General features: G+C 40.9%; 1 protein-coding gene across 9 annotated transcripts in view; it reads left to right on the forward strand.

Annotated features, from left to right (window-relative positions):
- Positions 1 to 14540, forward strand: part of ICE1 (interactor of little elongation complex ELL subunit 1) — a 76981-nt gene that overhangs the window by 15954 nt on the left and 46487 nt on the right. For all 9 annotated transcript variants that reach the window (XR_004644590.1, XR_004644586.1, XR_004644589.1 and 6 more), the window contains exons 2-7: positions 2796 to 2854; positions 4852 to 4886; positions 5446 to 5464; positions 6403 to 6514; positions 9729 to 9805; positions 12945 to 12982. Coding sequence is in view for 4 of the 9 variants with exons in the window: in XM_034761499.1 (XP_034617390.1) it covers positions 2796 to 2854; positions 4852 to 4886; positions 5446 to 5464; positions 6403 to 6514; positions 9729 to 9805; positions 12945 to 12982 (340 nt within the window). In the remaining 5 variants the exon portion in view is untranslated. The remainder of the gene's footprint in view (positions 1 to 2795; positions 2855 to 4851; positions 4887 to 5445; positions 5465 to 6402; positions 6515 to 9728; positions 9806 to 12944; positions 12983 to 14540) is intronic.

Raw genomic sequence — 14540 nt, forward strand, 5'->3', positions numbered from 1 at the left:
GGAATTTTCTGGGATGGGAAGTGGTACCTGGAGAGGGGTTGTTAGGATGGGCTGTTGTATCTGGCTTAGCCTTTGCTACTTCCAGTTCATGCTTCCTTTCTTTTTCTCTCTCCTCCATCTCTTTCTTTTTCTTTCTGCTCCATCTCTCTTGTGGGCCTCCTCTTTGGCTTTCTCTTCTTTCTCTCTGCTGTGTCTCGAGTTTTGTTAATTGAAGCAGTCTCTGATGTTTTCTTTCATTTTCTTCTGCTTCTAGTTTGGCCAGTTCGGCCAGTTCTATTTTTTTAGCTACTTCTTTGGTAGTCATTTTCCTGTTTTCTTGTGCTGGGTCACCCCCTCTGCAGTTGACTGAAACTGGGATGTACTCAGCTCTGGTTGCTGCTGAGTTAACAGAGACTTTCTAACTAGCTACTCCCGAGGATGTAAAAAGAAAACAAAACAAAACAATTCAGCTTGTAAATTCCTTTTACGAGTCGTTTGCTAATTGAACCCTTCTCTTAACAAAGGATCTTGTTAAAAAAAACTTAACACCTCTGCCTTCAGGCAAGGAGAGATAAGATATGCATCTACCTTCAGCTCTGCTTTTCAAGCAGCTAGAAGGAAAAAAAAATCTTACTGGCTTTTGGGTTTAAAATGATCCCACCGCTCTGCCACCATGTTAGGGCTGTATCCCCACTTTGAACTTTAGGGTACAAATGTAGGGGCCTGAATGAAAACTTCTAAGCTTAACTACCAGCTTAGCTCTGGTCTGCTGCCACCATCCCCAGAATTCCCATGCCTGGGAAGCCTTGAGAAACCTTCACCAATTTCCTGATGAATACAGATCCAAACCCCTTTGGATCTAAAACAAGGAGAAATTAACCATCCCCCCTCCTTCCTCCCACCAACTCCTGGTGAATACAGATCCAAACCCCTTTGGATCTTAAAACAAGGAGAAATTAACCATCCCCCCTCCTTCCTCCCACCAACTCCTGGTGAATACAGATCCAACCCCCTTGGATCTAAAACAAGGAGAAATTAACCATCCCCCCTCCTTCCTCCCACCAACTCCTGGTGAATACAGATCCAACCCCCTTGGATCTAAAACAAGGAAAAAATCAATCAGGTTCTTAAAAAGAAGGTTTTTAATTAAAGAAAAAGGTAAAAATCATCTCTGTAAAATCAGGATGGAAAATAACCTTACAGGGTAATCAAACTTAAAGAGCTCAGAGGACTCCCCTCTAGTCTCAGGTTCAAAGTACAGCAAAGAAAGATAAACACTCTAGTAAAAGGTACATTTACAAGTTGAGAAAACAAAGGAAAACTAACACGCCTTGCCTGGCTATTTACTTACAAGTTTGAAATAGGAGAGACTTGTTTAGAAAGATATGGAGAACCTGGATTGATGTCTGGTCCCTCTTAGTCCCAAGAGCGAACGCACTCCCAAACAAAGAACACAAACAAAAGCCTCCCTCCCCCCCCCCCCCCCCCCCGAAGATTTGAAAGTATCTTGTCCCCTAATTGGTCCTTTGGTCAGATGCCAGCCAGGTTACCTGAGCTTCTTAACCCTTTACAGGGAAAAGGATTTTGGAGTCTCTGGCCAGGAGGGATTTTATAGTACTGTACACAGGACAGCTGTTACCCTTCCCTTTATAGTTATGACAGGGGCTCAGCCCCAGACCCTTGGAGCACCCTGCAAGGGGCGGGGCGGCTCAGGCAAACCCTTGGCTGTCCTGTTTTTACTTTTAAAAAATACTTCTCCACTGGAGCTGGCATGAGAACCATGTGCGTCGTTCTGTAGCCTCTTCTGTTTCCGTCTGGCCTCCGGTGGAGGCTTACGTTACTGCGTCTGACCTGAGGTAGGTACTCCGAAGCAGCTGATGCTGCCGTACTGTGATTAACGCACGTTAAAAAAATTAATGCGTTAATTGTGGTGTGCGTTAATCGCACGCTTTAACGGCAGTTAATTGACAGCCCTAATCTAAACTGTATTCTTAAATTTATTCACCTAAAAATGGGTTATTGCTGATTATGCACTATACGTATTTTATGACTTTAAAAACAAACTTTGTATTTGGGGATAATCTAAGCACTATACCCAGATGTACAGACACTCTTTTCTTAACCTGTGTACTATATAATTTTTTAACAGTTACTAATTCTTTCTCTCTAAGTGGCAGAAGCCTCCGCGATAAATCTTGGGAATAGTGTTTGCAAAGTAAAGAGTAGTGCTGGATTTCTAAGAGGCTGAAATATTGTGTATTTGTCAAAAAAAGTTTGGTTTGTTTAAACTAGTCTAACTATCCAGAGTCCAGAATGGCAGAGCAGTTTTCCAGTAAACTGTCTTCTTTACCTCATCTTTCAATTCACATACTTTTGGATTTCGGCAGTGTTCATTTAAGAGTCCATATGGAAATTTGGATCTTCAATTTTTCATTATAATTTCTTAAAACTCAGAGGCCCATATTTTCAGCAGTATTTATAAATCCATTTCACGTTTTAGATGAAAGATAGGCTTCTCCGATAGGATGTTTTTTAAAGAAAGTTTGAATTGGGAATGAGCATTAGCATTATCAGAAATATTTGAATTGTAAATTAGAAAATCAGTGGGCCTAGATAAATTAAGAGAACTGCATTATGGTTTAGTTTAGTTGTTTGTCAGGATTTAATGTGGGGCATAAAAATAAAAACGCATTAGGTTAACCAGTCAACTTGAAAATATATAGAATGTTAACAAGTTTCCTCAGTTTGGGGCGTCTATAGTGTCTGTACTATTGGTGTAAAATTTCTTTGCCAACATGAGATTTTTTTCCTTACAGAATTTAAATGAATATGTAGCTGCATTAATTGCACTGAAGCAAAAAATAATTGACACAGAGTAAGTACAACTGATATATTTTACACAAATGTGTTTTTACTGTTTTAAGCTAGTAGTTTAAAAAATACATTTTATAGCATTATATGACCATTTTAATCTATTGTCCATTGTGGATGTTGGTCATCACAAAAAAGTAAAATGGGCATGGTTTCCTCAGGAAAGACCTCAGGCCTAAACTATAGAGTATTGCATTTCAGTTCTTACTTATAACATGTGAAGTGTGTAGAGAGGCTTAGCAATGTGTCTTCATTTTATTTTTAGACTTGCTGTCATTCTTGCTTACATGTCTGCGCTACTATATACCCCTATGCAGAAATTAATGCTGTGTGTGCAGAATTTCCTCCCCCCACTCCCCCAATGGGCTGCAGAGCTGCTGGCCACCACTAGGGTGCGCTGGATCCGGAAGAGCCAGCCCAGCTCACAAATAGAAGACACTGTAGGAGGGAGGGGCGAGAAGCTGGAGGGTTCCTGGCACACCTGAAGGAAGGAGGCAGCTGTACAAGCCTGGGACCCAGAATCAGGCTATTTCTCCTTCTGGATCCCAGAGCTCTAGGGGTTAGGGGGTGCAAGTTTTGGGGGCAGGGGGCATGGCTGTGCTCTGGGGAAGCAGGGGGTGCGAGTGTCTGGGCTGGGGGTGGCCCTGTGGTTGTGCTCTGGCAGAGGAGAGGGTGCAGGTGTCCGGGCTCTGCAGGGCCCCATAGCTAGGCTCTGGTGGGGAGGGAGTCCAGGTGTCTGGGCTGGGGTGGGCCCCGCAGCAGGGCTCTGGTGGGGAGGGGTTGTGTGTGTCTGGGTTTGTGGGGTGGGAGCACCCACAGCTGGGCTCTGGTGGCTAGAGAGTGTGTGCGAGTGTCTGGGCAGGTGGGGGCGCCCCCCCAAGTTGGGCTCTGGAGGATACGGGGTGCGGGCGTCTGGCCCCCCTGCTGGGCTCTTTGGTGGAGTGAGCTGAGAAACAGTCATTTCTTTACTTCTCTACTCCTGGGGGAATTATTTTGTGTCTGTATTGTTACAGCCATAGTTGCTGACAGGTATTTTGAAATAAATTACCAAAATAATTGAAAGTGGCATGATTATATAGTGTTGTTTTGACAAAATATGCAGAATTTTGCAGAATTTTTAATTTTTTGGCACAGAATATTTAAATTTTTGGCACAGAATTTCCCCAGGAGTAACTACTTATATCAAATGTTTGAAAGTAAAAGAATGTTCCTTTTTACCCAACATGCAGTAAGAAAATTTAGTGGAAAGCTTCTTTGGAAGCAGAGTCCAAGAATTAAGATTTTGTTCTAACATCCACTTTTTCTCAAGAAAATTTAGTTCTGTAATTTATAATAGATATATCTCCATATATATTATATCTCATAGAGCTGGAAGGGACTTTGAAAGGTAATTGAGCCCAGTCCTCTGCCTTCACTAGCAGGACCAAGTACTGATTTTGCCCCAGATCCCTAAATGGCCCCCCCCAAGGATTGAACTCACAACCCTGGGTTTAGCAGGCCAATGCTCAAACCACTGAGCTATCCCTCCCCCATTAAGATGCTTATCCCTGTTACCAGTGGTCTATTATATTAAATATAATATACTGGACTGAGGTGAATTCATCCGAAGAACCAAGACATAATTTAATTAAGAGAGGCTGTAGGTACTCTTAATAGCCTAAATTGAAAAGTGTTACTGAAGAAACTTAAATTGATAATGTAAGAAAAAATAAAGTTAATGATGTCAAATCCACAAGCTTAGAATTGTTTTCAGGTTTGACATTTTCAAAAAGCCTGACAAAATTAAAACTTCATGCTTGCATTGTTAAATTAAACAAAGGGCATTACTTATTTTTAATTTGTAACTAAGCTGGGTTTGTAACCAATACAACTACTGTAAAGCTTTCTGCATTTCGGTATAATGAATAAGAAATGGAATCTTAAAACTTGATTATCCAAGTCAGATTCAAAAATGAATTGAAAGATCACCCATGTAAACATCTTATTCTTTTCTTTTTACAGCTGTTTGCTGACAGAATATCAACAGAAGTGTAACGATATCCTTTGTTTCTGTATTTCTCTTAGTGTTTTGAACATTGAACACGTGAATATTTCATTTGACAGATAGGACTTTGGGGAATTTGTGAAGTTAAAAATTAAGGTTAGAAGCTTATTTGTAGCAATTACTACTTATTCTAAAGTGTTGAACAACTGAAGCTAGAGTCTATGGGAAAAAATTGGACTTCAGAAGTGGAAACTTAACACGCCTGAGTGTTGGCAATTTCCTGTATTTTTTTTTTAAATTGTGTTTATAATAAGTGAAACTAGGGGTCGAGAATTATTGCTTCATGTGCTTAACGAAGTCAGTGATTCTACATAGATATTAGATTTTTTTTCCAATGTATTCACTTCATACAATACTTTGTCATAGTGTAACAATTCTGTTGTACCATTAAACATTACTTTCGTTCCTCTGAGTCATCTTCCATTGGGAAGGGTGTGATGACTTGATATTTCTTCACAGTTGTTGGGATTCCAGCGTACTATTTCCATTCTTAACACTTTTGAGAAAATGGTGGTAAACCTATTAATTTTTTTTCCTTAACGAGTTATCACAGCTTCAGTTGGCTGAAAGGTAAGAACAAAATTCAGTTTTAGGTTTGTTTAAATCTCTGCTTTGTTTGGTAATTGTTCTGGAGTAGGAAAGAGAGGTATTTATCAATGCAAAGTAATGGACACTTACATGGCCATTGACTCCAGTTTTCAATATTCTCCCTGTGTAACTTAAACCTAAGTGGCCTGTCATAGTAGTGGCAGCTGCCTGGGGCTGCCCTTTGGCCCACACTGCTGTTTGAAATCTCTCCAGTGCTACAACTCCATCCTAGGCATGTCCACCATGCAAAGGCTTTGAAAGGATCCTCTGAGGGCAGACTTACGGCTATCTTCCACAATGTCTGTGCTGGGGAATCCTCCCCACAGCTAGATTCAGGATTTTGAGGCCTTTTTACATGACACAAAGGGGCCTAAGTGGAGGTGAGGATCTTGCCTCTGTTATGGGTTCAAAGTGAGGGGTCTAGGAACTCTCATGCATTCAGTGAAGAGGGCTGAATTACGTTCTTATTTATGATCTGTGAGCCAGTATGGAAACTTAGGCTTACACACTCCACTCAGTTCTCTTTAAATCTGACCCAAATTTTCTATGAAGAAAGCATATTACATGGATAAATGCTAAGTTGGCTCACACACCAAGAATGTTCAAGTAGTTGGGGAGACTAGGTGGATAAGATAATATCTTTTATTGGACCAACTTCTGCTGGTGAAAGAGACAAGCGTTTGAGCTTACGCAGAGCTCTTCAGGGCCAGCAAAACAAATTACTACACTCACCTAGTCTCTAATATCCTGAGAACCACACAACTACAACAGTAAAGCAAACAAGTAGCTTGAGAGCATTTTCAACTGTCCTGTAGGGGAAAGCAAAGTAGCTGCTGTTTCAGGAGATACAGCACTGAGTTCAGACTTGAACAAAATCCATGTTTTTTGGCCGCATGTTCTGTAGTCTTTGTCCATTTCAGAGAGAATAACACTCTTCGTCACCAAGTGGAACAGATGCTACAAAAAATCTCTCCTCTAGAAAAGTGTCAGCAAGAATTGGGGTCTCTGAAAGCAGAATTGGAAGAGAAAAAGGTATGCTGAAAAGTATGAGGATTGTTTAAAAGTTTTTGAAACCTTCTCTTAATAAATGCTTTGTTGCAACAGACTAGAGGATTTTTTGCCACTAGTTTTACTGCCGGTATCTTAACTTTAGCAGTGACAACAAAACATCTTGGAGTGATCTCCCCTCTTCCTCAAACTGCTTGGCAGCTCTGAGTCATAAATTTTCAAATTCTGTCACGTTTACTCTGAACGTAGATCTATTGTAATGGTGTTATTGCCATTGAGTAGTACCTTTACTGTGAAAGTAACATAGCAGAATTGGACCAACACTGCTAGGACAGCTTTTCTAGACTTGTGGGGGGAGGGCAATTTACAGCTCTACTATACTTCATAAACATTTAGGTTACCCTCTTTAATGTGAGGCTTAACATTAAGTGTAACAAACTGTACAGAATGTCCCCAATATCTAGTTAAGGGTAGAGATATTAATATGTAACTTCAGAATTTATAATGTACATGGCTTGCATACATGTGGGCCTATCATTTTTCAAGCTAAGCTGACTCATTACTTGGATGGAAGACAATTCAGTCCCCAGGGTGCCGCGGTACTAAGTTTTGTCCATTGAATATGAGGCATTCTTAGAGCGGAGATATTGAAAGTGCAGTGGTAATTATTTGAAGATTGTTGATGCTTTCAAACTCATGGAAATGACACCCTGTGGCGTTTCAAGCACAGAATCCTCTTTCAATGCTGTCTAGTTGGACTGCCTGTGTGTGCCCTCTAGTGGCATTAAATGTGTGTTTGAGACTACATAAGAAATAGCAGCATCCACCTGGCTCTGTGCCTTCACCTGCTCTATGGAGAGTACTCAAAGAACCCTTTGCAGTATCTGCAAAAACAATGAGGCGTCCTTGTGGCACCTTAGAGACTAACAAACTTATTTGGGCATAAGCTTTCATGGGCTAAAACCCACAGCTCATGAAAACTTATGCCCAAATAAATGTGTTAGTCTCTAAGGTGTCACAAGTACTCCTTGTTGTTTTTGCTGATACAGACTAACACGGCTGTCACTCTGAAACCTGTTTGCAGTGTCTGGATCTGCACCACAGACCCTTTCTTTCTATGCTTTTATTACATATAATTAAGTAGTTCTAGATATTACAAATTGCATGTTGTTGAGTGTTCAGGGTCTTGCGTTAGTAAAAGAACCATGTAGAGGGTTCATATACTGTGCCTTGTGCCAATTTATTTTCCCTGAATTGGACGTCTGTGTCCAGTGTGTTTTCAGCCTGGGGGAGAACACTGTCTAGCACAGTGTTTGGAATGCAAAGCATTCATGCCAGAGACCCTTGGTACAGACAACTTTGGCTCTGGGCAAAGTCCTCAAGACTTAGACTGAAACTCTAGAGGGTTGGGGTGTCATGTATTGTCCACAATGAATAGCTCCACTTTCTGCCCATGTTAGGCAGTGAGTGAAGTGTTCCCTTTAATTGGTATATGAAATGATTCCTCCAGTGTGGGTAATCTATAAAATGGGTTGACATCCTTTGGAATGAAAGCTTCTATATAAATATAAAGTAATAATGTATTGTTATTTTTAGCCAGTCTATTGAGGGCATTTAGTGCCTCTTTGAGCTACTAAGATACTTTATAAAAGAATTGTGGGTTGTCTTTGAAGGTTAATGTTGTTTTGTGTTAAGTTTCTAGTAATGTTTTGTGTGCAAACTGTATACATTAGAGCAAGAAGACTTTTTAGATGTTCTAGCCCACTCCTCTGCCGTTGTTTTTTTGAAAATACTTCAAGCATACTGATTATACTGGATCCCCGCTCTTAAGGGCGCATAACTCTATTGTGTGACTAGAGCCTGATTTTCGTAGCAAGAGAGTTTTGAGGGCTGCTACCTTACAACACCTGATAGTATATTCCATTTTGTGTTGGAATGGTACAGACCCTACTACTGAGAGTTCCTTTTCCTTTTCTCGGGTTCTGATAGTAGTGCTCATCTTCATTATTGCTCTTTCCATAGTCATTTTAATTTGGCTCAGCCTGATGAAGTTAAGCATTTGGAGAGTTTTCTAGCATTTGAATATGGGTTACTTGACCTAATTTGATCCTTTTGCCTTCCTCAACCTATAATATATTTGAATACTTCAAGGAGAAATTTTCAGCATCTTTTGCTGTGCTTGAGTGCCTGGATATTTGGATGATTGTGACAAAGTCTGAATTTTTTGTCAGATTTTTATTAATCCTATATGAGTCGTTGGGGCCTGGCAAATGAAAGGGCTTGCTTCCAGGAGACTGTTACAGGCTGGGGCATTGATGAGACTCTGACAGGCAAGTAGCAGATAGACTATTGCATAGGATTCTCAACTGTTCTAGCTGTTATGGAGAGACCTTGCTTTTTAGTATAGGGAAGGTATTAGAGAAGTCCAAATGGAGTGGAAGGATCATACCACTTTACATTACTTGATTTGTACTGTGTGACTGGTAAAAATATTACATGTTTTTACTTAACAGAAGCTCTGGCTTCTTGAGGCTTCAGTACATATCTTGCTGGAGAACTGAACTCTCCAGCACCTATACTCCTTAGGAGAGATGGGGTATGCCCAGAGTTGTAGAAGTTATGCTTTACTTCTCATGGCAGTTTGAACACTGGTTCTTGCTCGCTATTTGTTGCTTGACTTTGCCTTTAATAGTTTTTCTTATTTCCTTGTTTGGCTGAGGCTGTCTTTTGTAGGAGTATCCATAAATGTGTTTTAATCTCCAAGCGTGGGAATTTTCTAGGTTTATTAACTAATGCCTTTGGAGAAAACAATTACCTTTAAATCATGGTTTCTGATTTTATACATTGGATTAAATCCACACTTATGTATTCACTGTAGACAGTAGTTTGTGGATTCATTCATTAATGTTCTTAGTTCCTTTTGTCAGCACGGGCTAAGTGGTGCTGGCACCTGTTCAGCAAGGGCAGAATGTACCATCCACAGTGTTCACACTCTGCAATTTTAACATTGAGTTTCCATCTAGTTAAGTGCTGGGAACGCAGACAAATAGAGCTGCCACAGCTTGTACCTTCAGAGAACACGAATCATAGGTGAAACACTTCCTTTTCTAATTTATTTTTATTCCTGGGTAGAGTGTGTTCCTTGTGATCACTGTCCATTTATGTACTGTAGAAAAGGCAAAACTCTGCCAACCCACTGTTTTCTGTCCACTATAAGGATATGCTTTATTTTCTTTAGAGTTCTCTCAAGATTTATCAGCAGACTCATCTGGAATATGCTCGGGTGAAAGAAGAAATTGCTAGAAGTGATTCTGTGTAAGTGAGTCATTCTTTTTTAAGAACTTACTCTTGTCTATCATTTCTATGGAAATGCACAAGCTACCTGTAAATTATCAGTAGAGATTGTGTTTATTTGTATTTACTCTCTTTATATGCAAATATAGTGGGGGAGCTGGCATCAACACCTATTGTTAAGGTTCCCTAATGCTTCCCATGGTAAGACCCTATTTTCAGTTGTTTCTGACTTAATAGGTTTTAACAATTTTGTGCTGAAATTTTCCTTTATCCTGAAACATGAAACTTTCAAAATAAAACTACAGTTTTTCAACAAAGATGGTGCAGCCATTTGAGAGTCAGAGCATGTAGCTGGCATACTGAAAATAGAAGTGTAGCTGTAGTGGTGTGAGGGGCTAGCTGCCCCGAGTATGTACCTGTGGTCTCAGATGGGATCGTACTTGGGGTAGCTAGCCTGTTGCACCACCACAGCTGCACTTCTATTTTTAGTGATCTATCTCAGTCAGAGCTAATGTGGATATGTCTCCTCCAGCTGGAATTTACATCTTCCAGCTCCAGTGCAGATATACCCTTAATAAAACCTTAAGTTGATCTAACTAAAGTAAGATTTGGATTTTGTGTAATGACTTCACTTTGCACTTCCTTAGTGGCTATGGAATTCTATAGGAATAAATGACAGCACAGAAGATCTATAAAATTAACATTGTTTTGTTCTGTAATATTGTTGTAATGCTAATTTCACTGTCTGCCTGTGTAATATCTAACTACTTATTTTCTTATAAATGCATTAGTTCATTTTGTTGTTTGACCTGGAAACTGGCTCCCCTGAAGGACTAAGCATCGATTCATAGATTCTAGGACTGGAAGGGACATCGAGAGGTCATCAAGTCCAGTCCCCTGCCCTCATGGCAGGACCAAATACTGTCTAGACCATCCCTGACACATTTATCTAACCTACTCTTAAATATCTCCAGAGATGGAGATTCTACAACTTCCCTAGGCAATTTATTCCAGTGTTTAACCACCCTGACAGTTAGGAACTTTTTCCTAATGTCCAACCTAAACCTCCCTTGCTGCAGTTTAAGCCCTTTGCTTCTTGTTCGGTCCTTAGAGGCTAAGGTGAACATGTTTTCTCCCTCCTCCTTATGACACCCTTTTAGATACCTGAAAACTGCTATCATGTCCCCTCTGTCTTCTCCAAACTAAACAAACCCAATTCTTTCAGCCTTCCTTCATAGGTCATGTTCTCAAGACCTTTAATAATTCTTGTTGCTCTTCTCTTGACCCTCTTCAATTTCTCCACATTTCTTGAAATGCGGTGCCCAGAACTGGACACAATACTCCAGTGGAGGCCTAACCAGAGCAGAGCGAAAGAATGACTTCTCGTGTCTTGCTCACAACACACCTGTTAATGCATCCCAGAATCATGTTTGCTTTTTTTGGAACAGCATCACCCTGACTCATATTTAGCTTGTGGTCCACTATAACTGCTAGATCTTTCTGCTGTACTCCTTCCTAGACAGTCTCTTCCCATTCTGTATGTGTGAAACTGATTGTTCCTTCCTAAGTGGAGCACTTTGCATTTGTCTTTGTTAAACTTCATCCTGTGTACCTCAGACCATTTCTCCAATTTGTCCAGATCATTTTGAATTATGACCCTATCCTCCAAAGCAGTTGCAATCCCTCCCAGTTTGGTATCATCTCCAAACTTAATAAACGTACTTTCTATGCCAATATCTCAGTTGATGAAGATATTGAACAGAGCCGGTCCCAAAACAGACACCTGCGGTACCCCACTTGTTACACCTTTCCAGCAGGATTGGGAACCATTAATAACTACTGAGTATGGTTATCCAGCCAGTTATGTACCCACCTTATAGTAGCCCCATCTAAGTTGTATTTGCCTAGTTTATCGATAAGAATATCATGCAAGACTGTGTCAAATGCCTTACTAAAGTCTAGGTATACCACATCCACCACTTCTCCCTTATCCACAAGAATCGTTATCCTGTCAAAGAAAGCTATCAGATTGGTTTGACATGATTTGTTTTTTACAAATCCATGCTAGCTATTCCCTATCACCTTACAACCTTCCAAGTGTTTGCAGATGACTTCCTTAATTACTTGCTCCATTATCTTCCCTGGCACAGAAGTTAAACTAACTGGTTTGTAGTTTCCTGGGTTGTTTTTATTTCCCTTTTTATAGATGGGCACTATATTTGCCCTTTTTCAGTCTTCTGGAATCTCTCCTGTCTCCCATGATTTTCCAAAGATAATAGCTAGAGGCTCAGATACCTCCTCTATTAGCTCCTTGAGTATTCTAGGATGCATTTCATCAGACCCTGGTGACTTGCAGGTATCTAACTTTTCTAAGGGATTTTTAACTTGTTCTCTTTTTATTTTATCTTCTAAACCTACCCCCTTCCCATTAGCAGTCACTATTTTAGGCATTCCTTCAGACTTCTCAGTGAAGACTGAAACAAAGAAGCTTAAAGCTTAAAGGTTCAGCTGTCTTTGACTAAAATGTGTGTAGTCTTTTATCTCTTCTATAAAATCTGGGTCAAAAACAGTTATCATGGGAATCTTAATATAATGTGGGCCTTTGCTGTGAGGAAAAAATTACAGCAAGGTTGGATGTTAAGCCCTCAAATTGGGATATGCTCTGCTCTCTGCCCCGGACCCACCCCCAGCTGTGGCTCAGGCCTCTGCCTCTGCCCCTGCCCCTGGCTCCCAGCCTGACTGTGACTGCAGCCCCAGCTTTGGTAGTGCATGGACAGTGGTAAGGGGGGGACACAGGGTAAAAAGTTTGGGGATTATTGTTATAGATAGGGTAGCTAAAGCACAGACAAGTTAAGGCCAAATATTCAAACTGTTGCTTCAGGTAAAGTATCTAAATTCTAAATACATATTTAGATACCTAGCTTAGTGGCCTGATTTCTCCTCCTCCCCTCCCCCTCTGCAAATTTGAGCATTTCTGAAAAACAGTTAAGTCCGTAAATTTAGGTACCCAGGTTAAAAGCTTTTGGTTTAAATAACTTAATCTATGAAATGCTGAGTGTACTTTCTACACAAAAACTGTTGGATTGATTTGTAATGCAGCTGGTCTCTTATGCAGCATGGTGAGATCTAAATATAGAATTTTTTTTATTTTGATGATCAGGAAGAAGAAACTGGAAGCCAAAGTGAAGAAACTGGAAGGTAATTGTCATTTTCATATTCAATTTACAATATTAGTGGCTCATTTAATCTTTTTTAAACCTTTTATTAAGGCAAAGTTAAAATAGAACATTAACATACTACATGACTTATTCAGGATCAGGTTAATATTTAAAGAACTTGGCTAAAATTCTGGCTTGATGGCTGGGGAGCCTGCCCCCTTTGACTACACTACAAAGGTTTTGTGACAAAGTTCCTCCTTTATCTTGGTGGGTCCTGCACTTATTGGCGGATTTTCTTGCCTCAGAGATTCACCATGTGAGTTGGGCAACAGCTCAGAGACCTTCCCCTCTGGAAGAACCCACAGTCCAGGTCAATTGGGAGGTTTGGGGGGAATGCGGGCCTGCCCTCTACTCCAGGTTCCAGCCCAGGGCCCTGTGGACTGCAGCTGTCTATAGTGCCCCCTGTAACAGCTGCATGACAGCTACAACTCCCTGGGCTACTTCCCCATGACCTCCTCCAAACACCTTCCTTATTCTTACCACAGGACCTTCCTCCTGGTGTCTGATAACGCTTGTGCTCCTCAGTCCTCCAGCAGCACACCCTCTCACTCCCAGCTCCTCACACTCACACCACAAACTGAAGTGAGCTCCTTTTAAAATCCAGGTGCCCTGATTAGCCTGCCTTAATTGATTCTAGCAGCTTCTTCTTAATTGACTCCAGGTGTCCTAATTAGCCTGCCTGCTTGCCTTAACTGGTTCTAGCAGGTTCCTGATTACTCTAGTGCAGCCCCTGCTCTGGTCACTGAGGGAACTGAAAACTACTCATCCAGTGACCAGTATATTTGCCCTCTACCAGACTCCTGTACCCCACTGGTCTGGGTCTGTCACAGTTTCTAAATGCCTATCCTCCTTTTGAGATAAGAGATAATGGTGTGATTGAGCAATTTGGTCAACATTTGGCAAGGAAGGAGCAGATTTTTGAAAAATTATGCAGAAAAAGTCAAATGGATTTGGTCATGGGTTGGATGTAAGGAGGATAAGGAGTTGAAGACGACCTCCATTTTGCAGACCTGGGTGACATGGAGGATATATTAATGTCAGTCATAATGGAGAATGAAGGTAGGAGAAAGGGTTTGGGAAGAAAGATGATAGGCTTTGTTTTGGCTACTTTTATTGGCTCTAAAGCTGAAATATCTGAAGGATGATAAAGTTGAGAATGAACCATAGCATACACATCTATAGTGGAGAAGAGGCTTTTAGATGGTGCTTTACAATATGCAGAAATTAGACTATAACTCCAGAATCTCCTGAGGTATGTCAGGATGTCATAAATAATAAGTCATTACAATCAGTATCTTTGGTTTCAGCTCTATAATTTTGATTAGTCACCTTAATAAAGTCTCTCTAGGTCAGTGTTTGAGTACAAAGACCTTTGGTACCAGTAGGGTTACCATATTTTGTGCCTCCAAATGGAGGACACTCCACGGGCCCCCGCCCCCAGCCCCGCCCCGTCCCCAAAGTCTCCGCCCCCTCCCCTGCTTCCCGCGTTTGTGGGAAGCCTGAAGCAGGTAAGGGGGAGTGTGGGGGGAGGAGGCGCG

Source organism: Trachemys scripta, chromosome 2, assembly GCF_013100865.1.
Source record: "Trachemys scripta elegans isolate TJP31775 chromosome 2, CAS_Tse_1.0, whole genome shotgun sequence".
NCBI lineage: Eukaryota > Metazoa > Chordata > Testudines > Emydidae > Trachemys > Trachemys scripta.